At 38.3% G+C, this 25,924-nt stretch overlaps 1 protein-coding gene across 3 annotated transcripts in view; it reads right to left on the bottom strand.

The window, feature by feature from the left end:
• The window catches only part of ANKRD26 (ankyrin repeat domain containing 26), a 62,514-nt gene that overhangs the window by 14,912 nt on the left and 21,678 nt on the right, over positions 1-25,924 (bottom strand). For 2 of the 3 annotated variants that reach the window (XM_075493344.1, XM_075493353.1), the window contains 18 exons: positions 25,857-25,885; positions 25,688-25,754; positions 25,552-25,596; positions 20,311-20,396; positions 16,581-16,819; positions 15,573-15,722; positions 14,580-14,613; positions 14,214-14,349; positions 12,509-12,722; positions 10,185-10,368; positions 9,555-9,701; positions 7,329-8,282; positions 5,344-5,496; positions 4,206-4,381; positions 3,908-4,001; positions 2,713-2,790; positions 1,417-1,551; positions 236-348 (listed from right to left, as the gene is read on the bottom strand). In XM_075493344.1, the coding sequence (XP_075349459.1) occupies positions 236-348; positions 1,417-1,551; positions 2,713-2,790; positions 3,908-4,001; positions 4,206-4,381; positions 5,344-5,496; positions 7,329-8,282; positions 9,555-9,701; positions 10,185-10,368; positions 12,509-12,722; positions 14,214-14,349; positions 14,580-14,613; positions 15,573-15,722; positions 16,581-16,819; positions 20,311-20,396; positions 25,552-25,596; positions 25,688-25,754; positions 25,857-25,885 (3,034 nt within the window). The remainder of the gene's footprint in view (positions 1-235; positions 349-1,416; positions 1,552-2,712; positions 2,791-3,907; positions 4,002-4,205; positions 4,382-5,343; positions 5,497-7,328; positions 8,283-9,554; positions 9,702-10,184; positions 10,369-12,508; positions 12,723-14,213; positions 14,350-14,579; positions 14,614-15,572; positions 15,723-16,580; positions 16,820-20,310; positions 20,397-25,551; positions 25,597-25,687; positions 25,755-25,856; positions 25,886-25,924) is intronic. The other variant, XM_075493363.1, reaches the window with a different exon arrangement.

Here is a 25,924-nt window from a genome sequence, read left to right as displayed (position 1 = left end):
AAAAGAGGAATAAAGGACTTCCTTTCCCCAGGAGAACTGCAGGGCAACCTGCATATTTGCAGTTCTTTTGGCAGCTATTGAAAACCATAGGCTCATGCACAGAAGCGCCTTGCAAGAACTAACATGAGGCTTGAATTTGCTCGCAAACAGTTACGTACACCTATTTTTAGGTTAAAGTTCAATAAAGCTTGACTTCTACTCAGGGATACCTCTTCACCATACTAAAAAGCCATACCTCTTACAGTCTTTCTGCAGTTCAATGTTTCGTTTCATTTCTTGGTCCAGACGCAGTTCGACTGGGCGTTTCAGCTCTACCAGCTTCTTCACTTTCTTTCTTTCACTCTCACACTTTCAAAACAGAAAAGATACATGACACATGGCACACAGGAACTGTATCTAGATGCAGTATATGCATTCTCCACAGAGAAGCTGCAGTACGTCTCTATGTGTTAGCCAAGTTCCACAGAATGCCAAGAGACAGAATTCCCGAGAACATTTAATCACTTCAGGTTTCACAGGCCAGTCCTAACAACAGGCCAATACCTAACAACAGAAATAGATGCCCTACTGAAGCAAAGGCCACCCTCTTCTAATGCTTCAAAGCAAAAAGGCGGAAGAGATGCTGGAGAACACCTTCAGCAGTTCCTCTGCTCATAGCAGGGATTACATAGGTATGCACATCATGGGACAGCATAGTTCAATCTAAAGCTTTCATGGGATCTTCAATGACCAGCAGACAGGAGCTTGTGGAAGAATTCGATCTTTTGGAATTCTTCAATGTTTTATTCCCTTCCTCCATCTCTTCTTGGTGGGTATTTACTTATTTACATGTTGTTCTTCCTCTTGGTGTTTTCTCAGCCAAACAAGAGGAGAGCTAGCAGCTGTTTTCACTTTGTATTTCCATTTTCCCTCTACAGAAAAGGAGAAAAGGGAAAGACTGCCCCTTGGAAACTGGCAGCCATTTCTTGTTTCCCAAGCACTAGTTCATTTGGCCAGAATTCCTTCAGTACGTTTTTCTGCAAGGCTTTTAAAACTCCTACTACGCTGAAAACATGCAGCAGCTCCTCCATACATTGCACTGAAAACATGAAGCATTTTAACCCTGCCCAGAAACCACAGGGGCAGAAGATGACCAGAAGGAATCCAAGGAAAGAACTGGGGAACTTCAGCCTTGCTCCATGTGCTCACTGATAGCAAACCACACTGGGAACTCTTCCCAATAGAACCACTCCAGAAGTTACACAAAGATACCCAGCTAGTTTTTATTCGCTTACTGGATGATCCCCAAATGACAAGATACTCAGTGCCTGAATGGCAGGGATAACAGAAAAAGCAGAGTATGTAAAAACTCGACAAAAAGATGAACATGGTTCTCCTGGGTATTGGCTAGGTGTCTGGAGAATTTTCTGGACTCACCTGTTCCAAGAGCTCAGCCTTTTCCCTGTCAAGCTGAGCAACACGCTCTTCAAGGTGGGATCTTGACTTCAATTGCTCCTCCCACATGCTGTGCAAGTCCTTTGATGTCAGAGCCAGCACATTCTGGTTTTGCATCTGTGAAAAGTGGCAAAAGAAAAAATTAAGGTGACCGGAAAGACAACACTGCAATAGAAAGCAGTAACTTAAATGGAAACAGGCCTAAGCTCTCCTCTCCCCATCCAAGATCTACGGTTAAGGTTAATGCGGTGTGTAAAACACGCCTCAGGAAACATAACTAAGAACAGCAATTGAAGCTGGTGGAAAGAATGAACACTCTAGAAGTGACAAGATTAGGCTGCAGCTTTGGGGGATAAGACGACACACACAGAGGCATGCACAAAAATCACCTTACAACTTTCTTCCAAAGGTCCTCCGGAGTTCATACTGACACATACTTTGTAATATAATAATTCCTCTAGTGTCCACCACAGAAAATACCCTACCCTCACTGCTTCTGTAAAAACTGTACATCTCCTGCGAGCAAGAAAATGTTTTCAAATCGGCAATGCTATTTATGCTTCTACCCAAAGGGACAAAGATTTGCCTAACAGATGCATTTGAACGGAACAGAACTTGCTGATTCAGTTCAAGTATAAAGAATGCAAGTTGACTAGATGCTTTTAATGGCATTCTGTAAGAAAAAAACAAGCAAAGAAAAAAAGATGCCTACCGATCTATAGAAAGTCATGAAAACCTTAGCACAAAGGCTTAGATAAAAAAATCCTCAGGGTGTACAACTTCCTCAAGTGTCCTTACAGAGCAGGTGAAACACTGGGTCTTACGACAGAAGCTAACATGGTCTCAAGGGAAAGCTGTGACAAAGCTGCAAAGATAACACGGATTTCCCAAGTCCAGTCTCCTCTCTCAGCTTTCAACCTCAGATCTCCATCCTGCCCACAACATCCATCCTATCCATCATCTGCCATGGTTTAACTCCAGTAGGCAGCTAAACACCACACAGCCACTTGCTCACTCCCCCCGCGTGGGATGGGGGAGAGAATTCATCAAACAGATCACACTGATGAACACAAGTATCTCTCACACCACCACACAGATACAAAACACAGAAGCAGGGGAATGAGGAAGTTTACAGCCTTTTCCCTTGAGGGTGCCTTGCCCTAAAACCAGAAGGGTATTTGTCAGCTGAACCATGCCTACACAGCCCACCTGATCTTTTCATCAATTACCTGCACACAAAAAATTCAAAACAGTCATTCACACAAGCCAGTCATGTACCTGCTGATGGTGGTGGTCCTCTGCAGCTGCCTGTGTTGTCTGTAAGCCAGTTATCAAGTCTTCCAGGCGGTTATGAACCTACAGAAGCATTAAAAGAAGCAAGATGACACACATTAAAAGAAGCAAGATGACTTTGAGACTGAAGTTTACACCTCATTACCAAAAATAAATATTACATACACCTCTTCACCTCTTTATTCCTACAGTATTTAAACCCAGCACCAGTGATCAAAATGGCCTTAGTTTGATGCCACTGTAAAACTGTTAGCAATCATTGCCTCTGCCATTTGCTTCAGGGAGAGGGAACACCATGCGGAATACAAAGAATCTTCAATGAAAACAGGCAGGAATAGCTTTTCTCATCCACAGTACATTTGAAAACCATGCCCTGTTAACCAAGGGGGAAGGACCAGCATCGTGACTGCCTTCCCTCTTCTCTTGTCAGTATCAGTACATCACAAAGTTCAACTTTCACATGTAGTTATTTTAAAAATCTCTTCAGCACTAATTAACAACTACAGTCATAAGAAGAGCCCTAGTTCACTGGTTACAATACAAAAATAATTTGCTTCATACAGGCCACAGATGAAAGCACCTTATCTGAGCTAAAATTAACCACTCTGTAGGGGCACCAGGAAATTCCAAGGCTCACACCGAGTTCTGCAAATGGTACCACAGGCATTCCTCTTCACTGTTTCATGAAAACAAACATACACCAAGTGGCCAAAGGAAAAGCAATTCTGCACAGCAAAAGCTCTGGGTAGTATAATTTTTGTTCCAGCCTGATGATGCCAGTCAGGCCTCTGGCATGAAGCACTTGGCATCAATATCCCCTGCAGAATTTCCACAAGTTAACTTGATGAATACCTTTAATGATACACATTGCAACAAGGGTCTGAAGCAGCATCTGATGTTATGGTGGGTCTAAAGCAGACAATAGTTGCACCAGTGTATTAGTGTCAAATTGTTACCTTTTAGAACATTAAGTAGGACTTGCTATAGTAGCATGGGAAAACTCTCAAAACCAGAAAACTGGGGAATGGACCAGACTGCTTTCTGAGCAGCCTTTATTCAGCAGAATGCAGGAACTCAGTTCTCCTAGGCGCTCCAGGAAAACCTCATGTTAAAATTTTCCCACAGAAATAGGTAACTAGGCTCAGGAGCTCACAAAAAGGGAAGTTTATGACCAGCTTACTGAGGCAGAGGCTTGCAGGTCTCTCTGAAGGGCTTCAATCCTATTGCTTTGTTGCTGGACTGTGGCTTCCAATCTGGCATTTTCAATTTCAAGGCTTAAAAAGAAATACAGGTCTCATTACAGAAATCCACCAGAGCACCAGTTCTGAAAGAACAGCATGAAATAACATAATCTAAAACAAAAAAGGCATCCTTCAAAATCATGTATTAACTTGCTGGGATGCAACAAGGCTATCCCGTTGTTTTCACGCAATCCCAGAAAGCGACAGACACCTTGCTTCACTGTGTTATTCTCTTACCGTTGCACGTGTTCTTCCAGTTGTTTTATAGTAGTATTAGTCCCAGAAGATGCCAACAGGAGGTCCTGCAGTTTCTGGGAAGAAGCTATTACTTCTCTTTCCTTATTATCCAAGGCAGTCTTCAAGTCCTGAACACAATGCTCAGACTGAAGATGCTGTTCTTCCAACTCCCGCAACTGCAAAATCACAGTAAGAATCCACAGTAGTCAGGTGAGCTTTTATACAGAGGAGTCAACGGCTGCTGAAGAATCCAAGTACTGCATATATCTGCACATACCCTCTACTCAAAGAACTGCAATCATTTCAAGTACATTCAAACCTTCACTTGTACTAGCAAACGAACACAAACTGTGTTACTTCATCATCTCTTTTACTGGCCTCTCCCATCCCTACACTGATGTCCTTTAGCACGGTTCTAAGCACCGACACTGCCCCTCCTACCCTTTCAGTGACTCGTGACACTTTTTGTACCCCACTTGTTTGCTCCTCCATTGAAAATATGAATTAAAAAGTTCATCCTTCTCCTAAAATGAATTCACAACTCTCTCATAAGGAGATGTCAGATGATTTCTATTTCAAAACTCCGAGGCCTCTATACTTCAGTTTTCATAAGAACACTGCAAAAGGTGGTCCCTGCCCAGAAAGTAGGTTACTATTCACTTGCAAGAAAGCTGCTTAAGGATGGCAAATTACAGCAGGGCCAAAGGGGGGGTGGGGGGAGCCTGACGATATATGCAGAATAAGTTACAAAAACATTCAGAATTGACAACAGGATACCTGGTGGCGGCAGGGGGAAGCATAGACAGCATAAAAAAGCCCAAATGCAGTTCACTGTTTCTACTGTTCTTCAGAAATCAGACAACCTGCTTGGCCAAGTCAAACGCAATAAGCTATAGACACATCAATTTATTTTACAAAGCTTCTTGGCAAATACAAACCTTTGTCCAAGTAAGGACATAGCGTCCTCACGTCAAAGACCTTCCAATCATGGAGGCTAAGTTTATAAAACAGTATCATTCATTCACACATCATTGAATCTATCCTGATGAAGTTTTCTTCTAGGTTTTAGGACAACATTTGCTCCTACTTTCAACAGTCACCCTCAAGATTTATTCATATAGTTACAGACATTACATACCTTGGTTTTAACCTTTTCTAATTCCTTTTGCAAGCGCAATTTGTCTTCCTCCAGATCACTGCGGTAGCGCGTAGTAACTTCAAGTGAAGCTTCTGACATAGATTGCTTTTTGAGAGCATCAGCAAGCTCCTGCTGCAGCTGTCTGACCATGCCCTAATGAAACAGTTAAACGAGCATGAAGAAAATTGTAAGAAAATGACATATGCCTTTACTTTAACTTATTTGATTATACAATTAGACATGTCTTTAGATTGAACGCAAAGGTATGAAATTCTGCCTGTCACCAGCAGGCATCTGCACAAATTATGACCTCTCTTCATCTTTCTCAGCTGAGCACCTCCAAACTATCAGCAGCTGTTCATGAGGATTTCTGTTTCCTAATACATAAAAAAGGCTCAAGTATTATTCTTCTTAGAACAATACACAAGCACACGCTGCAATCACGTTGTTTTTTTTTTCTAACAAAACCACAAGAAATCTGTTGCGATGTAAGGCTATATTTTGACTGCAGATATTATTCTGATGACCAAAGGGAGGACTTTGTATTAGATCATTCTTTATTCTATTCCTCCATTATATAAATATAATAAATGAATACATATATCTGAAAGCTCTTTTGAGATACACATTAAGTATACATTGAATCACATCCTCTTGCAGTCTTTTTACTGAGTTGATTTTAGAATAACAACTGCCTTTATACTGACAGATTAGGTTTATGAAAATCTGGATAGTTCATACATATATCTAGTATCTTCAAAAGTAACCTGTTATTTTGGTAGTAAGAATACAAAGCAATTCACAAACTAAAATGATTGACAGCACTGCTGGAGTTCTCCCCACTCTGTCTTAAAGTAACTGAGAAATGAAGAATAAAGTGCTTATCTTACACATGCAGATATTGACCTCACTCAAAGATTCTGGATTTGTTGTGAAGAAGGATTTGTTGAAAGATTAAACAAAATGGGTAAGGCAACTTTTAAATCATTGCTCTACCTGGAACTGGTAGAATACTCTATCAATAGATAAGACCCTACCTACTCCTAGGAACATATATAATAATGCATTCTCCCATTACCTATAGCTTTTTCAACTGTCTACCTATTCCTCACTCGTACCCCTACCTTTATTTTCTTCCACCCTTTTTCTTGGCAAAAGCCATCTACATGCAGAACTGGAAGCAACAACTTGGTTCATGCATGTTTGAGCGACATAAAATTATGCCAGTGCTCTGCATGGGAGCATGTTTCATACTCATGTACTGTATCAATTTGCAGAAAGACAGTTAAACTGATTTCTTAATTAGTCTTCTGTCCAGTTAATTAGTCTTTCACAGAGCCACAAAGAACGAACACATTTAAATATGGCTACACATCAGAAAATAGAGAAGAGAAAGCTTAGGTCAGTGTCTGAAATTAACTCTGAGGAACAAGCAGGCCCCTTAGAACCCCCAAAACACATACATAAATTAACACCTGGACACTACTAATACGCTTCAATTTTGATAGCAACTTATGGAGAAGCGATTTTTTTTTCTCTGTAGGAGCTTAATATAAATTCATCCCCCATCACTTCACTTGTCTACAACTTCATTTCTCAACCTTTGCATATTGGATGTTTCTTCCTTTTATACCACTCTTATTTGTGTCATCAGTGCAATACATATATAAAACCCATCAAATACATAAAACCATTCTATAGGGCATAAAAATGGACAAAGGAAAAGAGATTAAAAGAGTTCTAGAGAAGAATCACCTTTCTTGATTGAAGCTTAGACTTGGATACCTTTTTTCTGTTCTCTGCTCAGATCTGAGCAGTAATATCCTTTTTGCCAAAACCTTCCACAATTCCAAGAGAAACACGACAAATCAGAACAAATCAGCATTATTTTTTCCTATGTGTATAACTTATACCTGGTATATTTTAGAAACATAAAATTATTTAAAAACTGACAAACTTTAAATTGTTCTAAGTGTATACTTTACCTCTCTCTCTACTTTGTCAGTCTCATATTTAAAGACTTGTTCTCTTAAATCAGTACACTTGGCATTTAATTCCTTGTTTCTCTCTTCCACTAGGTAAACTTGCTTTTCAGTATCAGCTCTGAGTTTGTTGAAAATATCATTAAACCGGTCCTGCACATCATTCACTACTTTTTCTTTGATGATCCCCTTGTTCTGCATATCTTCCAGTTGCTGACGAAGTAAAAGGTTTTCACTCTGGAGCTGGGCCAATCGCTCCTGCATGGATTCCTGCTTTATTATAAGTTTGCTTACTTGATCTTTCTCAAGTTGTCGAGCATGATCGCATTCCTTTGCCTGACACTGGGCTTGACTTAATTCTTTTTGTGTCATTTCTAAAAGCAATGTTTTTTCTCTGAGCATTTGTTTCAACTGGTGAAGCTCATTTTCTAGACTATTACCTTTGCTTTCAGCTTTACTCAGTTGCTGAGACAAGCTCTTGTTGGTTTCTCGCACATCAGAGAGGTCATGATGGAGCTTTTCTTGCAAGCGAAGCCATTCATCACGTTCTCTCTGAAATGTTCGTTCGACATCACTTTTTGATGACTGATGACGTTCAAGTTCTTGAACAGCAGTGTTCAGGCGGGAACGAAATGATTCAATTTCTGTCTCTAGTCTGTCTTTGCTTTCTTTTGTCTGCTCAAGTTTGGAAGTTAGCAATGCAGATTCTGTCTTTAGTAAGTTCAGCTGTCCATTGTACTGAAAAACTGTTTGTGTTAAGGCTTCCTCGTTCAGTTTAAGTTCCTTTTTGAGATCTTCATTTTTTTCTTTCAAGGTCTCATTTTCCTCTAAATATTTTCCTTCTTCCTCCTGGTGCCTAAGTCTTACTTGATCAAGTTCTAGTCTTAGCATAGCAATCTCATCCTGTAGTAACTGATTTTTGAACAACAGATCCTTTTCTCTCTCAGTGTCGGATTCCTGAATGACAAGGAACATGAATAAATAGCCAGTTGGGAAATGAATCTACAAAACCATTTCAGTATCAAACTGTGTTTTAACATTTCTAATACTGAAGCATGACTTCAAAGATGAGACTGAAATTTCAGGTAACACATAAGCTGCTCTATGAACCCATGCAGCACATGTACAATGTATGCACACACTGGAAGTGTAACATACCCTTAAAACCTAAATGAACATCCCAAATATACAATGCCTTTTTTTTTTCTTAAACTAGCAACCAAATAATAAAATTATTTAAAATATCTGAAGTATAAAGCTTTTAAAATGACAGTGCTTTCTTGTACACGCAAGCCTTTAAAAATATTCCCTTTAAGGTTAATTTAGCTGTGTTACAAATCTGGTAAAAACAAGGCTAAAAAGGGTATTTTCCTTATGAGATATTTAGCAAAACTGCAACAAATAGAAATGCTACCTGTCATCTTGTATTGGTTGTCAAATGTCTTCTTAACACTTAACTTTTGTATTACTGAAAGTTAGCTATGCAACTCAATCATCTCTGGAACGCAATAGTCTTCATGTTTCCTGTTTATTATATGTATAACTTTTTCCACATAAACATATTCACCCTGCATTTACTGGGCAGCACAGCCAAGAACAAATAATTCTTCCAAGCACTGCACATTCTTAGTAAATTCAGTAAACTCTTTTCAAGATTTTTTTTTTTTTTAATACAGGGTTTATGATTGCTTTTTCTCCTCCAATTATTCTAACTCCTACAGAGAGTTTAATTCATTGCTGATATTCCTTCATAAAATTTTAGTATGTGGAGGTAGAAAAGGAAGGCATACTTGAAGCAAGTAATTTTGATAAGGGAATAAGTAATTAAAAAAAACAACCAAGTAATGGGAACACAAAGAGTGAGCATCAAACAACTTTCTTCCTGGTCAACCTTGACGTAAGTAGCTAAGTGTCTCACTGCTGGAAACCTTAAAAAGTAATGATAAAATATCTATGAAATGAAAAATAAGAGATAGCTTAAGAAATGTGGTAAATAATGTCTTCTATTAATTTCCTACTTGCACATGCAATTCAGGTACATACGGGACTGATGCTGCTTTCCAGAAATTTTAAAGACATAAGGGAAAACACAAAAGGTGTTTACACAGTTAAGTTACATTGGTAAAATGTAAATAATCCGTCAAGAAGCAGAAAAAATTATATAAGATTTATTATGACTTTAGAACAAACATGGTAAAATTTAATTAATTAGAGAAAAAATCTGCTTACCTCTGAATTTTTTCCTATAGTAGTTCTTGTCTCTTCTTCTAGTTCCTTCTGTCTCCAAAGGTGGTTGTTCAAAATTCCTTCTTGCAGGGCTCTGGCACTCTTTTCCTGAGAGAGCTGTCTCTGTGTTTCATCACGCTCTTCTTCAACCTACAGTAATACAATTAAACTACTTGCATCTTGAGAAAAATCAGAGCTAGCAATATCTTCCCATTCTCCTTTGTATTCTTTCAAATATTTTTGCTTCCCCACAGTTATGATAACCCACCTATAAATAATAAATTTTAATTTTCTTCTGAAAAATTAAGAAGAAATACAGACTGTTTTGTAGTAATTTAGAAAAATAACTCAAAGTCAGGCTTTGCCTGAAATACAAATGAAACCTAAATTTTGAAAAAGGAAAAAAGGAATCATGAACTTGCAAAGAAGAAGTTAAAAAAAAAAAAAAAAAAAAAAAAAGAACAGTCCTTTTGTGAACCAACTGTTCTCAACTGTCCTCAAAATTTGGCAATAGTTATCCAATGCCTCTTCCATGAAGAAAGTACCTCCTTCTTTAGGCATATCGGAATACAATGCCAATTAAAAAGAAGCAAAAAATAAGATGACAAGTGTTTAACTCGATATTTAATATACCTGTTTCAAGAGCTTTCTCAGTGTTATTAACTCCATTTCTAAATTCCTTGAGTGTAACTCAAGTTGCTGTTTCTCCTCCATCTCTTTACAATATTGATCTTCTTTCCTTCTGAGTGTTTCTCTTGTTTTCTCATATAGAGTTTCTACTCTGAGCCTCTTTTCCTCCTCTTGTTTCAAAGTAAATCTGGGATTTAACAGAATATTTGAGAAACTAAAGCACTGATATAAAAAGTAGATATTTCACATTCTGAGCTTGCAGAGACAACAACCATAAAAATGTTGAATCTTTTCAGATTTCATACCTTTACTGTAATTTTTAACTTTTTAAAGAATTCTAACTTCACTCTATTATCCATGGTACCAGTTGTACAAGATATGCAAATAAACTGTTGAGTGATTTATCACTTCTTTGTAAGTTTACATAGGTAAATACACAGTAGTATGCACATTTCTATAATTCTTCAAAAAAAATAATCTTCATATTACAGACAGTTCATTCAAAAGGAGTTTGTTGTCTTATCAGATCAAAGCATCATAAGCTTTTACTATGATTAATATACATTTTCTTAATATGCTGAGCATTGCCTACATATTACAGATTCAATGATTGCAAGTAATACTGATGAAGCAGCACACCACTTATCTATGACAGACCCAACAATTTTTTAGCAAGCCTTCTGTAAGTCTAAAACAGCTGATGACCATAGGAAGAGCAAGCAGTTTCTATTTACTCACAAATGAGGTCAGTGTTCAAAAATAGATTTAGAAATGCATAGGGTTTAAGCTTAATACAATTAAAAATAGTTTTAAACCTCAATGGATTTACATCTGGGAGAAACAATACCACTCTAATTTTGAAGCTAATTTTTAATGAAAGCCTTAGGGAATGTGAACTTCTTTACTATCTGAAACAATTAACAATAAGCACCAACATGCTAAAAAACGGTCTGTGGTGTGTCCATAGTACCCAAACAAGAAAGCAGTTTTATGTTTGATAATTATTTTGAATATTTTTTCTGATATCCTTACAATGGTCAACAAGAAAAAAAAAATCAAGTATTAACATAAGGAGAGAGCTGCCAATTAAAAATCTGCTTTAGAATTCCGCAAAACAAGTATCAGCAACCGCTAATAAATTATTTGAAAGACTGACAGTAATATTTGTATTTGAATGGTTTATATTGCAAGGAAAAAGCTTTATATATAATTTTTAGTGTAATTTCACAAAAGTATAGCTTTTTAAGTGTAAAGTTAATATTGCTTTGAGAATTTATTTACAACAAAAATATTAATTCTTTGTAATTGATAGATATTTGAGAATTTTGAAAAATGGTTGGAGTCAAATCCAGGCCAAGTTGTCTTCCTCATAATCCTCTTCCACGTACTGGGAGGTACAAATCCTCGAAGCTCAGTTCCCTCAGCCTGTCCTCACAGGGCTGGTGCTCCTGCTCCCTGACCAACTTGGTAGCTCTCTGCTGAACTCACACATATCAATTAAGATCTCTCTTGTACTGGGAGGCCAAAAACTGGACCCAGTGCTCTAGACACAGTTCAGCAAGTGATGAGTAGGGGCAGACAATCGCTCCCCTCCATCTCCTGGCTCTGCTGCTCTTAATACAGCCCATAACGCCGTCGGCCACCTCAGCTGCCAGCTCATGCTGGCTCATGTTGAGCTTGCTCTCTGCCAAGACTGCCAGGGCCTTCTCAGCAAGCTCCCCAGCCAGGCCATCCCACGGTACATCATCACAAGGGGATCGTCCTTCCCAAGTGCAGGGCTTTGCATTTGTCTTTGCTGAATTTCATATGGTGCCACTCCTGTCTGAAGCAATGTCAACAGTGATTAAAAACCTCACACCATCCAGGTCTAGTTCAGGAGTATGGGGGAAGGGGCAATCTCAAATTTGACCTTTCAGATAAACAAACAAGCAAGCAAACAAATGCTCTAAGCTCTGTTCCGAGTTGCATTCTGTGGAGTTGCCAGAATTCCTAATATTATACACCAACAGAAGCTGCAAAGACAGAATCAAAAAAATATATCTCTCAAATAAATCTCTTATAAATCTCATTTTCGCACATGTACTCTCTTGTTCTCTTCTCTTGCTATTAAAAAAAAGTTAAAACAACATCCAGAAGATTTTCCATGGAGCCAATATCCAGGCATTTTTTCCCCCTGACATGCCTTTATAACATAACTTGCCCATGGGATTCAAAAAACCCCAACCCAGAAGACTAGAAACTTCTCATCCTATCACCTGTACCATCAGCATCTTCTGGAACATGAACACTGACAGGATAACACATTATCAGAACACAAGGTTACATACTTAAGGCTTTGGATATCACTCTTCCATTCCACTTCTTGGTGAGCCAATATGGACTTCAAATCTCGAGTCTCTTCCGCTATTAATTGTGACTCCTCCTTTTCACTTTCCAATTTCCTTACTTCTCTCCAGACAGCTGTATACCGATTTTTTTCATGTTCTATTATCTGTTCATATTCAAGAAGTATGTTTTGAATTTTCAACAAAATAGCAGAACCTGTTTTGAGATAGAAAAGACACAAAGCTGCACATATGCACAAATACTTTCCAATGTATAAATTATTTAATGCTTTGTTGTATTGGGTGTAGGTGGCAAAGTTTTGGTAGTGGGAAGACTGCAGGTAATGGGGAGGTCTCTCTGAGAAGAGGCCAGGGGTTGCTCTGTGCCAGACACAGCCAGTTCCAACAGACCCACTGCAGGGCACAGCTGAGCCTCTCAGCCATGCTGGCGGCACCTCAGGGAAACGTATTTAGGAAACGGCAAAAATGCCACACAGGCAGAGGAGAAGGGGAAAAGTGTGAAAAACAGCCCTGTGAACATCCAGGTCAGTGAAGAAGGAGGGGCAGGAGGCGCTCTAGGTGCCAGAGCAGAGATTCCCCTGCAGCCCATGGAGACACCATGGTGAAAAGGTGTTTCCCTGCAACGCCTGGAGAGGACCATGCTGGAGCAGATATCCACAATGCACAGCGCTGTGGAGGACCCATGCCAGAGCAGGTGGGTATTTCCTGAAGGACCTGCAGCCCATGGAGAGCTCAGGCTGAAGCAGATTTTTCCTGAAGGACTGCAGCCCATGGAAGGACTCACAGTGGAGCAGGGGAAAAGTGTGAGGAAGAAGGAGCGGCAGAGGGAAACTGCTATGTCCTGACTGCAGACCCAGCCTCCCTGGGCTGCTTGGGGAGGGGTAGGGGAGTCAGGAATGAAGGAGTGAAGTTGAGCTTGAGAAGGGGGTGGTGGGGAGGTGTTCCTTTAATTTTTTTTGTCTTTGTTTCTCACTATCCAAATCTATTTTAATTGGTAACAAGTAAAATTTCCTGAAGTGGAGTCTGTTTTGCCTGTGACAGTAACTGGTAAGTGATAGCCCTGCCTTTATATTGATCCTCAAGCTTTTTCATCCTATTTTGTCCTGTTGAGGAGGGGCAGTGAGAGGGCAGCTGGGTGGGAGTTTGGCCTTTAGACAAGGTTAACCCTTGCCTAACAAAATTTTAGCATAGTTTAATAGACATAGTAAGTGACGCTTACGTTTATATAATGCTATGTGTATATATGCAAGTATCTTATGACAGTTGATTTTTATATATATATATATATATATATATATATATATATATATATATAAAAGCAAAGCCGTTATTTTGCTGCACTATTTGTCATTAGCTATGGGGAGGATATAATATAAAGAGGAAAAAGAAGATCTTGCCAGCTTTTGATGACTGCATTAGAAGGAGCTGAACTGTACTTGGCAAGAACCTGCTTCTCCAGCTCTGACTAGACAGAGAACCAATGATAAAGGCAGGCACGTTTGCTGACAATACAGGCCGACATCTAAGGTTAGGCGAGATAATTTCACATCTTTTGAGGGGGATCTCTAATCATAAAGAAATATTAGATGAAAATATAAAACTAAAATACCTAGGAGTGCATATAAAGAAATCATGTATTAAAAGAGGAACTTGTAACAGCTGAATACAAAGTGACTTGAAAACGTACCCGTATGATCCACGCTAAGCTGTTCTAACAGCAACATAGCCTCTTTGTAGGTTGAAGTTGGTAATTCGACATCCTCTGAAGTTGTGTCAGAGTGAGTTAAATCAAGATCATCAGTTATATCCATTTGTATGCCGACCTACAAACAATACAGTATTTTCTGTATACAACTATATAGTATTACACATCATTACAAATGCATGAATGATTCATTCTCTCATTCACAGCCTATAGATTTGGCTCAAATATGATAAAGTTGCATACCAGCAGCAATTTGTGCATCTGGTTGATCACTACATAAACACTGTTCCCATCTAAGTGATTAAAAGCTAATACAAACTATTTATCAAGAAACTAATTTTACAGTACCTTGCTCTTTTCACTCCCTGTTTTTGCTGCAGGTCTGGAAAACAGAAATATTTCAGTACTGGAATCCTTATATTGCATTATGAACAATATCTAAAGTTGCTCTGAAAACTTAATTTCAGGAGTGAATTAAACTAAAATTTAATGTAAGTATTTTGTTAGATGTAGTTGAAGACTAAAAAAAGATTGTGTACTATTATGTCTATTGGAAGGCTATTTTTTTGGCAAGATACTAAGCAAACAGTTGAAATAACTGTTCTCTGCACTTCACTCAAAATGATAGGAATCTTACAGCTACAGATATGTAGATATACACATATAGAGTTATGTGCATCCCCTGTTTAATATCAGAGGTTTAGCTCTCTTCAGAGAATCCTCTTACAGGTCAAAGAACCATAATTTTGCATTCTCTAGTGTACTGGGTCTGGCTGGGATGGAGTTAATTTTCTTCATACCAGTGCCCACACAGTGCTGTGTGTTAGATTTCTGACCAAAACAGTGTTGATAACACACCAATGTTTTAGCTATTGCTGAACAATGGTTGTACAGTGTCAACACCTTCTGTTTCTCACTTTGCCACCCACACAAGTAAGTTCGGGGTGGGCAAGAAGTTGGAGGGGACACAGATGGAAAGAAAAAAAAAAAGAGGGAGGAGGCAGAAAAAACTGAGATGCCTGCAGTGAAAGAGTAATTTTGTTCTTTTATAAGTCTCCCCTCTCCCTTTTTAAAAATATGAAATATATATATATTTACGCACACACTAGGTAATTCAGAATTCCTGCACATCTGACCTTATCATTAACTTGGCTAGTATGTTCAAAGCACTCTAAGCAAAAAGGAAGTGTTTCTGAACACAAAGGCTATCAGGTAGCGTTGTCACATGAAAGAACACAAGAATCATTGTACACATCAGGTTTACAAAACTTACCTTTAGCTTTCAGGTTCAATTTTTATCATTAAGTAAGTTTTATTTATAACATTCCTTATATTCAGTACCTTCCTTCATCTTGAGATGTTTCACTGAAAGTGCTATCATCCAGTACTTCAAAATTATTCCCACTGGAAGAGCTCATCTGCTGATTAGCCTTCTGCTTTGAAGTCTGTCTTTTATTTTTCTTTGCAACTTTGGTATTCAGGGCAAATTTACTACATTAAACAGAAAGAAAAAAAAAAATCACCAATTAAGTAGCTTTACATAAAATATTTCTGTGAAACAGACATACTTAAGACAACGTCCAGAAACAACCAAGATGAAAAATATCTGTGATAAAACACAGACTTGACTCCAAAAATCATGGAAGATATGCAAGTATTTAAAAAATCTTCCCCTAGGAATGAGGGGGAAATGTGGAATCTGCGATAGATTCAAGGTAAGCTGGAACATATCTAATATCCCCATTAGACAAAGTAGCTAGAGCAGAGATTCCTTTGAAGGACAAACAGGAAAAAACTCCTGCTTGGGGTTACATAAAAATATCTGTGCCTTCTTCAAACTTACGATATTACCAAACCAAACTCAACTTTTCCCTTTTCCTGACAATGAGCATCTGAACTTAATGAAAACACCAACTGCATGGAGATCACTAAAATCGCCTAGAAAAGGAAGAAAGCAAAGTAAACTGCAAGTTCCTACTTTTTTTTTTTTTCCCCCCTCGATGGCCATTTCCTACAAAAATAACTGGTTTTTCTAGTCTTCAATTCTGGTTTTGAAGACCTGTTTTGCCTCAGTATTGACAAGGAAACCCACAGGAATTTGGTTTCTCTTTTTTTTTTTTTCTTCTTTTTTTTTCTTTTTTAAAAGCAGGCAATAAATTTGAACCTCCATTATGAGCTTAGTTTTTTCCAAAAAATTTTTTTTTTTTCTTAAATGTTTGAGAAGCAGCGGACTACTCAGTATGGCTTTCAGCATTGAGGAAACTACTTCAACTACTACAACACTGGAAAACATAAGAGATACGCAAGTAGTACTACAAATAAGAATTAGAGATTATTTCCTTAGTTTACCCTTTCATCGGCATTTTAATCAATTTTGATCTCTCCTGAGATGAAAAATTCTTTTTGTCTTTTTCTTCTATAATGTTTTCACTCTCCATTTTCAAACAGTCATTCTTCCTTAGAGTAAGCTTTTGTTTCATTTGCTGATTAGTAACGTTGCCTGCTGGTGTATTTAATTTAGCAAGATCTTCCTGTTTTGCCACCGCCTCCGTTTTGAGACATCTTTGTTTGCCTTTTTCCTTCTCAACCTACAAAAAGAAAGTTAAGCTTCATATACGTCTTGGTATTTCTAGAAGAGAGAAACACCATATCCAAGATTGAATAATTCAGGGTTTACCTCTGAAATAATGTAAAATGAAAAAAATTTTAATTCATATAGAGAAGCATTTTCACAAAATTACACTACAAAGTGTATCAAGTCATTGAAAGTACTTTGAATTCACTCATGATTAAAGATACAACAAACACATAGCCCTTAGAAAGACAACAATAGTGTATCTTAAAACATGAACAAAAACAAAAGTGAAAGCATTACTGATGGACAAAGTTAGAAAGACTGCACAATGTTAGTTGTAAAAACACAGAAAAAAGATCAAGTGGAAGTGTGCTGGGATTCCTTAATTTGGGGGCGGGGGGGAAGGGAAGAGATCACAAACCCACAAGCAGAAATGGTTTCACAGCAAACAGGAATTTTAGTGAAGGGCAATGAAGACACACCATGCAGAAATCACAGCAAATGAACAGATTAGTCAAGACCCTGTTCAGAAGCTATTTTCATTCTTTCATTCAGAATCAGAACTGATGTAATTGTGTGCATTTCTTTTTATGGCAATGAAGTGATAACTACTTACACTGGAACTGAGTGCCACCTATTGTTAAATTGGAACAACAATGCATTCTGTGTTTTCCAAAAACCTTCTAATTACATAATGGGGAAAAGGACAACTCTCCACTGCTCTCTTTATTCATAAGTAATGTATTTCCATTAAAATAAAAACCAACTTGCACAAAGCATCTTCCCTTAATGATGAATAGCTAAAGTGAACAGGACCATTGATATGGAGAAAGACTAAAGATTAAGGAGTAGCAGGTGAAGTTCTACCTCTTTTTGCAGCTGTACCTTCTCTTTCTCCAAAGCCAGGAATACTATTTGCAGCATTCCTACCTTACTCTTAAATCTTTCCATATCTTGTATTAATTCTTCATCAAGATTCCTCTTCAGCATGCCACACGATTGCTGAGCATTTGCAAAAAGACTGTCAATTTCTGTTTCTCCTACTTTATTATTGTCGATAAGGCAGTCCCTGGGAACATCATCATTAAATCCAGAGTCTTTTCCAAGTTTCCTTTCTGTTACAAAAAGTGCATTTTCATCACTTGTAGAAACAGGTCTTATTTTAGGAAGAATATTAGAAACATCATCCAAAATACTTGTTTTTAAGCTATGTCTCAGGGAGTATTCAGGACTTCCCTCTACGTTTCTACTACTTTCATTTTCATTCTCTTCCATTTCCATAGCAGGCCTTTTCTTTTCCTCTCCTTTTGCTAGAAGCACCTTTGTATTATCTGTATTGTTTGGGCTGTCCTGTTCATCTGTACTCCAGGTATCTTCCATGTTTGCATTTAAGTTACTTTGATCAGGAAGGACACCGAGACTCGGAATTACGATTTCCATTTTGGGTTCTTTTCTACCTAGCATAATTTTCATATCTCCAAATTCACCTTTACTTTTTAACTTGTTACTTGATTCTGTTGCATAAGATGAAACAACACGAGAACTCTTCAATTCTTCACTGAAGCCATCTTCTGACATTTCTTCCACAAGGCAAGTAGTTTTCCCAGTTTCATTAATTTCACCAAACAGCTGCTTCAGCTCTGCTGTAATGTTTTTAAAATTTGTTTTCAGTTCCCTTTTCTCATTTTCAACCCACATTCTTTCATACCTTTCTTCCCAAGGTTTTGGACTTAACTGCTTGTTAGCACTGTGCAATTCCTCATTTTCTGCTAGGGCTTCCTGATGTGAAATTTCTGCTTTGTCAGTCTGATGTTCATGTGCTGTTTTTTCTATCAAGTTGGTAGTTTCTAAAATATATTTATCCTTAAGTAAACAGGTACAGACAGAAAGATTACCAAGAAAAAGGAAGTTACAGTTAATCTAGGTAATTTCTGTTGCAAACTCATCCTATATAACAGAAATAATAGAAATAAGACATTTTGAAAGCAATTGTTTCTAATAAAAATCAAGGGATACTAAAAAGGTTCACTGAATCATCATTTTCTTAAAAATAGAAGGACTTACTTGAGAGACAACAATTTTCTTAGTTGAGATTTGTCTGGACATTAAGGTTGCTTTTACCTTTCAGGCTGCCTGCTTTCCTTAACTGGTGGCATTTGTCACAAAGCAATTTATTTTTTCATGTTTTATTGCTTTAATATCATTTTTCATTACAACTGCCTACATTTTCCTACTCTCCTTCCTCCATCATTCTCTACTGTCTGGCATTTTACAGTCTCCTGCCAGCTGAGCTAATACAATGTGAATGAACATGACAAGCTTTCACTGTCCACCACAAAGAGAATTGTCTAAGTTAGGACTATTTCTTCACCCAAGACTCAGAAATATTAAATTCCATTCCAAGCTCCAAAGAAAAGCATTTATTAGGGAAACCTGTCCATTCCTTCCCTTATCCCAAAAATCAGGAACCCAAGGTTGTACGAAAACTGTACCATGCCTCAACCCCAAGCAGTCTCCTCACGTCCCTGACCCCATGGTCTGTTCCTCAACAGTTCTAACTGCTCCTGTCCTGTGTCACGCTCCTCCCAACATGCTCTGTCCCCACATGCCTCCTTAGCTTGTGGTCCCTTCCAAAGAAGGCCTACAGCCTTGGTGTTCCAGTGGGCTAAGACCATCCAACTCCTCACTCTCTTTTCTTGTTAGCCAGGCCCTTTTCTCCTCTGCAAAAATTCCTCCTTTCAGAATAGGAGCACCTCACCCAGCCACTATCTGTCTCAGCCTCTCCATTCCCAAGTTCATTGCCCAACTACTACCACCTTCCAGTAGGCTTAAGTTCTGTGCTCCGCTTGTTAAAATTAAGCATGTCCCTGTTTCATAGTGCCTGGGTGTGGGGTGGAAATAATTCACTCCACTGTGCCTTGAGGTGTTACAGAAGACTCCAGATCCCTCTATCCAGCCCTGTCCTGTATGCCCAACACAAACAGGATGCCTGCCTTATTCCCCTCTAGAACGCCCTCTGACAAAAACCCTTTTCAAACATTAACATGGCCAAACAAGGGTATATTTTGCAGAGGCAGGGAAAGAATCAGGAAGGTCACCAAATTTCAAGTATTTTTGTTTGACTTTTCTCTTACAAAGGGGAAGACCGGGCATGTTTAATCAAACAGATCAGCAGATTATAGACAAATCTCCCTCTTCACTTGAATATGCATTCTGCATTTGATTGCACTATTTCTCAGAACTGCACAAAAGGAAAGACACTGGTCAAAATTTAAGCAAACCAGCTGGAAACAAATCAGTGTACCAGCAAGTATCCAACATAATGACAAAGATTCTACCCACCATAAGAAGATTGCATCCAACTTTACTTCAGACTATAATACAGCCTTCATCTACAGGACTCTCCCTTTAGTATTATTCACTGACTGGTAAGTTTTCTTTACCTTAGTGTATGATACAATTTACCAGTTCAGAGTCTAATTCAAAATATTTGGGTTTACGTACCTGCACCCCATAGTTTTCAATGGCATCCTTGATGTCTTCTTTTTCAGCTGATGACAACATATGAAAGGTAGATCCTGAGCACTCACCTACAGGGAAAAAACATGTATTTTTATAACCAGCATGACTTCGTACTACGTATTTAGAGTGCATCTTGAATCATCATATTTGTGAGAAAAATCTTAACACAAAATAACACATCCCCTCAAATTTGTGAACTCCTAGAGAGAAAATTATCATAATACAGATTTAAGATGCATCTGTGTGAATTCCTTTCTTCCAGGGCATTTTACTTTTTAACGTATAAAGGAAATTTGCTGAAAATAACTATAAATGGTCACAAATAAACCATTCCTGTTTCTTAACGGGGCCGGAGAGACAGAGAGAACACACTGTGTGCCATGCAGTAACTAGCTACATTCCTCCAGCAATTTTAATTTCCCTGTGTGTTGTGCACAGAAAATCACGAACAACAAAATTACAGGCTTGAAATCTTTAAGGCCCCAGCTTTACTCAATGCATGGACCAAATCTGTCTCTAGACATGGATCTAGACTGAGTATTTCAAACTGCTGCCTCATCTGTTGCAGAAGACACGGATGGAACACTGAATGAGAAATAGGTTTGTGAAGCGTTGAGAAACAACCCGTGATCCAGACGTTTCACTTGTACCATTGAAAACTGGATTGCACCCTTTCCTCTCTCAGAATTTCTAAGCAATATTGGACAGGTCACAAACTCCTCAGAAGCAGTCACTCAGTCTGGGCTCCCCATTGTGGGGTCCCTACCTGGAATCTCTGTTTCATCTGAGAATTGGACTCTAAATAGTCCCAGATACAACTTAGAAGCAGCAACTCATTGTCATTGTGTGGAACGCACATGGAATACTTTGAAGTATCATTTATTCAGAAAGAAACAAGTCTCAGCAGCTCAAGTGTGGCATCTAAAAACAGAGATTGAGGCTTTTCACGTTAATCACTCTGCACCTCCTTTCCTGCTCCATAATTTTATGGTTTCTACGCAATAGCCTTTCTATACACAAAGCTTCACTACTAAAGAGGGACACAATATTCTCTTCTTCCTACAAGAAAAGTGAGCAAGACCGGGAGAAAATAGGTATCGTCATAAACATACAAAAGGGTCCAGTATTAACAAGTCACATGGCCAACCTCACTTCTGGCATTTTCTGCTTTAGGTGACTCCTTTTGCAAGCTTTCCTTTCTTGAAGGGGATTACATTAGATACAAGCTTAGAGTTACAACTCATATGTCTGAATGGCGAACCTAAGCTCCTCAGTCAGTCATACAGGTCTGCAGAGGTCAATGTTAACCTCAAGTTACAGTGTGAAGTAACAACCTTCTCCTCCCACCTCAACCACTGGTGGGTGCAATTGCCTAGCTTTTTCTTCAATTTCTTTTTTGGGTATTTTAGCACAAGGCATTTCCCAACACACATTAGTCATCAGTGGGTTGACAGCACTTATTTCATAGGGGTTTTATGATGATCTGTTGATGACTATGATGCATTTCAGACAGTCTGATGAGTATTAAAGATAGTAACAACAACAATAATTAACGATTATCTAAGGATAATGTTCTATAAGGAAAACAGGTATTTTTCCCTTTTTCTTATTTTTCAAGATCACAGAATAGATTTAGCCTTTACTGATGCTTGTAGATATCCCAATACCAAGCTGTTTGCTGGTGCAGATGAAGGCTCCAACCAGCATTACAAATAGAGGACAGATCTGCTGGTGATCAAGGAACATTTGTAGATAGCACCATAGAAGGTACTGTAGAGAGTGCCATAAATTACCAAGACCAAGATGCTTGGAATAAGTAAGTGCTTAGGTCCTATATAAATAACCTCCATAATTCAGAGATCAACATCTTCCTTTCCTCCAACAGTTATGCATAGTTTTTGTAGATGGGTTCTTGTCCCTCTTACTAGAATTGTAATGTGGCTGGATAATTTGAACCAGCAAGTCCCTCCCTCACTGAGCATACAGTTCTGGGAGTGCCAACCGGAAGGGGTAGCCAGAAGCATGGGAGCCTGATGAAATCCAAGAGAAGTATCTGCACAGATGTCACACTGATTGGTAACATCCTTTCAGAAAACAAAAGGAAAATAACTCAAGAGAGCAGAACTGGGCACAGGCACCCAGTATGTTGGCAATTTACACATAAGCTTCTTGGGTGGTAACAATATCTCCTAGAAAGAAAAGAGTCTAGACACACCATTCTGCTCAGAGTTTCTACTACTCCTAGAAGACTCTCCATCCTAAGCACAGCAGGGAGTGGTCAGTCTCTCAGACAGATGGGTCTGCTCCTACACCATTTCCATAAAGGTACACTTAACCAGGTTTCTTCTGTCACTTCATCAATGTTCATTCCGGTCGCAAACTGCCACATGCATGCAGCTTCCCACCATACAACTTGGTATGTGTGATTGCTCCCACCATGTAACATGAACGCCACAATATTGCTTAAAAGATAGACTAAGTATTTTGTGGATGCAGGAGAGCTGTGACACCTGCACAACACAGACTAAACAAGCTTTTCTGGTTGACTGTATCTGCCTTAAAGCTGGATAAAAGCAGACCTGTCAGCACCCAGAGTTTTGTACTGGCCTTCTAAACATGCAATTCACATTCTCTGTTCAGAGTATGTAGGTATCTTAATATTCTGGATTCTGTTTCAGAGTCCAGACACTTTAAAATTATGTGCCATACTGCTATAATCAAAAGCAACCCAAACTCCTATTCAGTCTTGCCCATCATGGTCAACAGTAAAGTTTTCAGCAGCAGCTATTTGAGTCTGAAATCTCAGTCTTTAGATAAGATTTTAGGATCTTCGGAGCCCAGAAGATTTCTTTTCCATAGGTTTCAATCAATCTTGAAATTTCTGTACAATGGGCACAGAACAAGGAAAAAGGCAGGAAAGATGAAAGGCAACAATGTTCTTCCATCTGCAAAATTCCAGTTCTTATGGTGTCAGTAACTCTAAGCCACTGGAAAAATAATTCAAAAACATAAACTAAAAAAAAAAAAAAAAAAAGATAAGGACTTCTCCCATTAGCTGTTGCAAGTAAAATTTCTTGTCTTCTTGGAGAAGCAATTCATGAATCTATTTTCTGTATTACTGGCTTCCGCCAACATTGCGAAAGAGGGATGACTCCTCATTGTCAAGACTTTTTCACTTTTAGCACAGGGAAAAATTTTTAGTTAAAACACTGGTAGAACCCTAGTCTGAAGCTTCTGAATAGCCTGTCATTTTAAAAAAAGTATATCAAAAATTCACAGAGTAAATTAAATTCCAGTATTTTTGCCAGTCATTTATCACTAGCATGTATTTTTATTAATAGATACCTGCAGTGGAGTTAGATGAATCTGGCTTCGTGCTTAACATACAAATACACAGAAATCCCTGTGCATACAAAAGATGCAAATCCCCGACCTTTTACTCTGCCTGTTCTCTAGCTAGCATTGAGAGATGAATTTTAGTTTTCCAATTAGCCTTTACCTCTCCTCTCTCTTCTAAGATTTCCCTCCTCATAAATTGTCTTACATAATGACTTTTTGCAGATTACAGTGCAAAGCAGCTACTCTTCTATACAGAAAACATGAGAACACCACTACTTAATTTTGACCCAAAACCAGATTTTAAGAAGTTACTACGAGTCAGTTACAAAGTAGATAGAATGGGAAATTTAATCTCTCATTCAATATTTAATCGTGCAAGATACTGTACCCATTTCCCAGATTTATGAAATAAACTTGTGAAGGGTGGCATTCAACCCTTTTAGAGTTAGAAATATTTGTACCACAGGAATCACGATGCTTTGCTGAAGCAATCTAAATTGCTTAAACCCAAACTGAAACATAAAAGTTTGAAAGAAATTTTCACGTGTACTTCTTAACACCTGCTCTTCAAGATAACACATGGGTAAAAAACATGACATAAATGAATAAAGACACACAGGAAAAATAGCTGACATGAAATGAGCTACGAAAAGGCAGTCTTCCCTTTCTGTGTTTGTAATTTTATAACATATTGGTCCACTATGGGGCTACATTTCACATTACTGTGTAAAACAGAGAAAAACAAAACTCATTTTTTAACTGAACAACTTTTAACAATCCTCTATGCATCTTCCAAAAAGACTATCACTGCAAAATAAAGAGCAAAAGAGGACCTGTTATTGCTTGCCTATTGCAAATATAGGAGAGAGAGGAGAAGGGCGAGAGGAGGGAGATATCTTTCCTAGAGAGAAGTTTAATCTCTATTATTGACAAAAGAACAATGGTACTTTTTTTTTCCCCCTAAAACAAGGATGCCAAAGAACTTGGAACTATTTGTATTCCATACTTAGAAGTTACAGTAATTTAAAAAATTATTTCTGATTACCTACTTCACTTTTGCCTACCTATCTGTTCACCTCTCTCTGGTTTATATTTTCAATAGCTGATTGTAGAAACTCCAAAACCTGAATGGGGAATTCCTTCTCATCTCATTAACAAATACGCGAATCAATAAATGTTAGAACAAAGAAACTAAAAAACCATTAAGGTCATATATCCTCTCTCCAATATATAGTGGACCAGCTAGCTAATTCACTTTTAGCCTTGTTTCCAAAGAAAAGAGAATTCCTGACAACATGCTGACACTGTCATTTCCTCCCGCCTTGTCTCTCTTCCCCACTTCCTTCCCCTATCTCTGAACCTGCTTGTCAGTTTCCATGAAACAAGAGGGAGAGGCCTCAGAGGAATGTATTTGCTACACATTTCAAAACAACTGCCAGACAGGTAGAGAAAACCCAGGCAAGTAATAATTCCTGCTAAGTGCAGCTACAGCATGAGCCCAAGAATTACCCTGTCTCACCTGCAGCTCCTGGACAGCTTAGCTTCCAGATCCCTAGCCTGGAATCAGCCACAGCACATGCTCAGAGAACCAGGAATATCGGGAAGGTTTTTTTTGAGAAATTGGAAGGAAAGAAAACTTGAGGACTACCTGAAAAGGGGAGATGACAGCAGGTATGGTAGAGGAAGCCTACATCATGGAAGGGCATTTACAGTGTTGAATGGCAGACTAGAGGAGGGAGCACAGGCATGCATAGAAGCATATTTCAGTAAACCTTCAGCTCCCAGAACACCTTGCTAGAACCATTAATTTAATATTAGGAAAAAAATTGCAAGTACAATGTGTCTGTCCATAAAAGAACACTACAAAAAGACTGTTACGAATACCTTCAATATCGTCTGCATCTCCTAAACCAAATTCCTCCAATAGATCTGCAAAACAAATAAGTCATCTGCTTTATTAAATACTTCTATCCAGAAAGATTATGAAGCTAAACCCAGAACCACATGAAGTGAACATTACCTGATTTCTGCTGCCTTCTTTTAGGGGAGGTTTCATTCATTTCCAACACAGATTCAGGAATCTTCAGCTATGAAAGACACAATCCAATGATAAAAAAACAAATTAAAAGTAACTACATACTATTTAATAAGCAGGACAAGTAGTCAGTCCGACATGAACAAATACTTACCTGGGAATTGCTGGGTTTCTCCGAAAAGCCTAGAGGTGAAAAATGTTTTGGGAAGTGTTATTTCATTT

The sequence above is a fragment of the Mycteria americana genome, chromosome 1, assembly GCF_035582795.1.
Source record: "Mycteria americana isolate JAX WOST 10 ecotype Jacksonville Zoo and Gardens chromosome 1, USCA_MyAme_1.0, whole genome shotgun sequence".
Classification (NCBI taxonomy): Eukaryota; Metazoa; Chordata; class Aves; order Ciconiiformes; family Ciconiidae; genus Mycteria; species Mycteria americana.
This window is presented reverse-complemented; position numbering and strand designations above follow the sequence as displayed.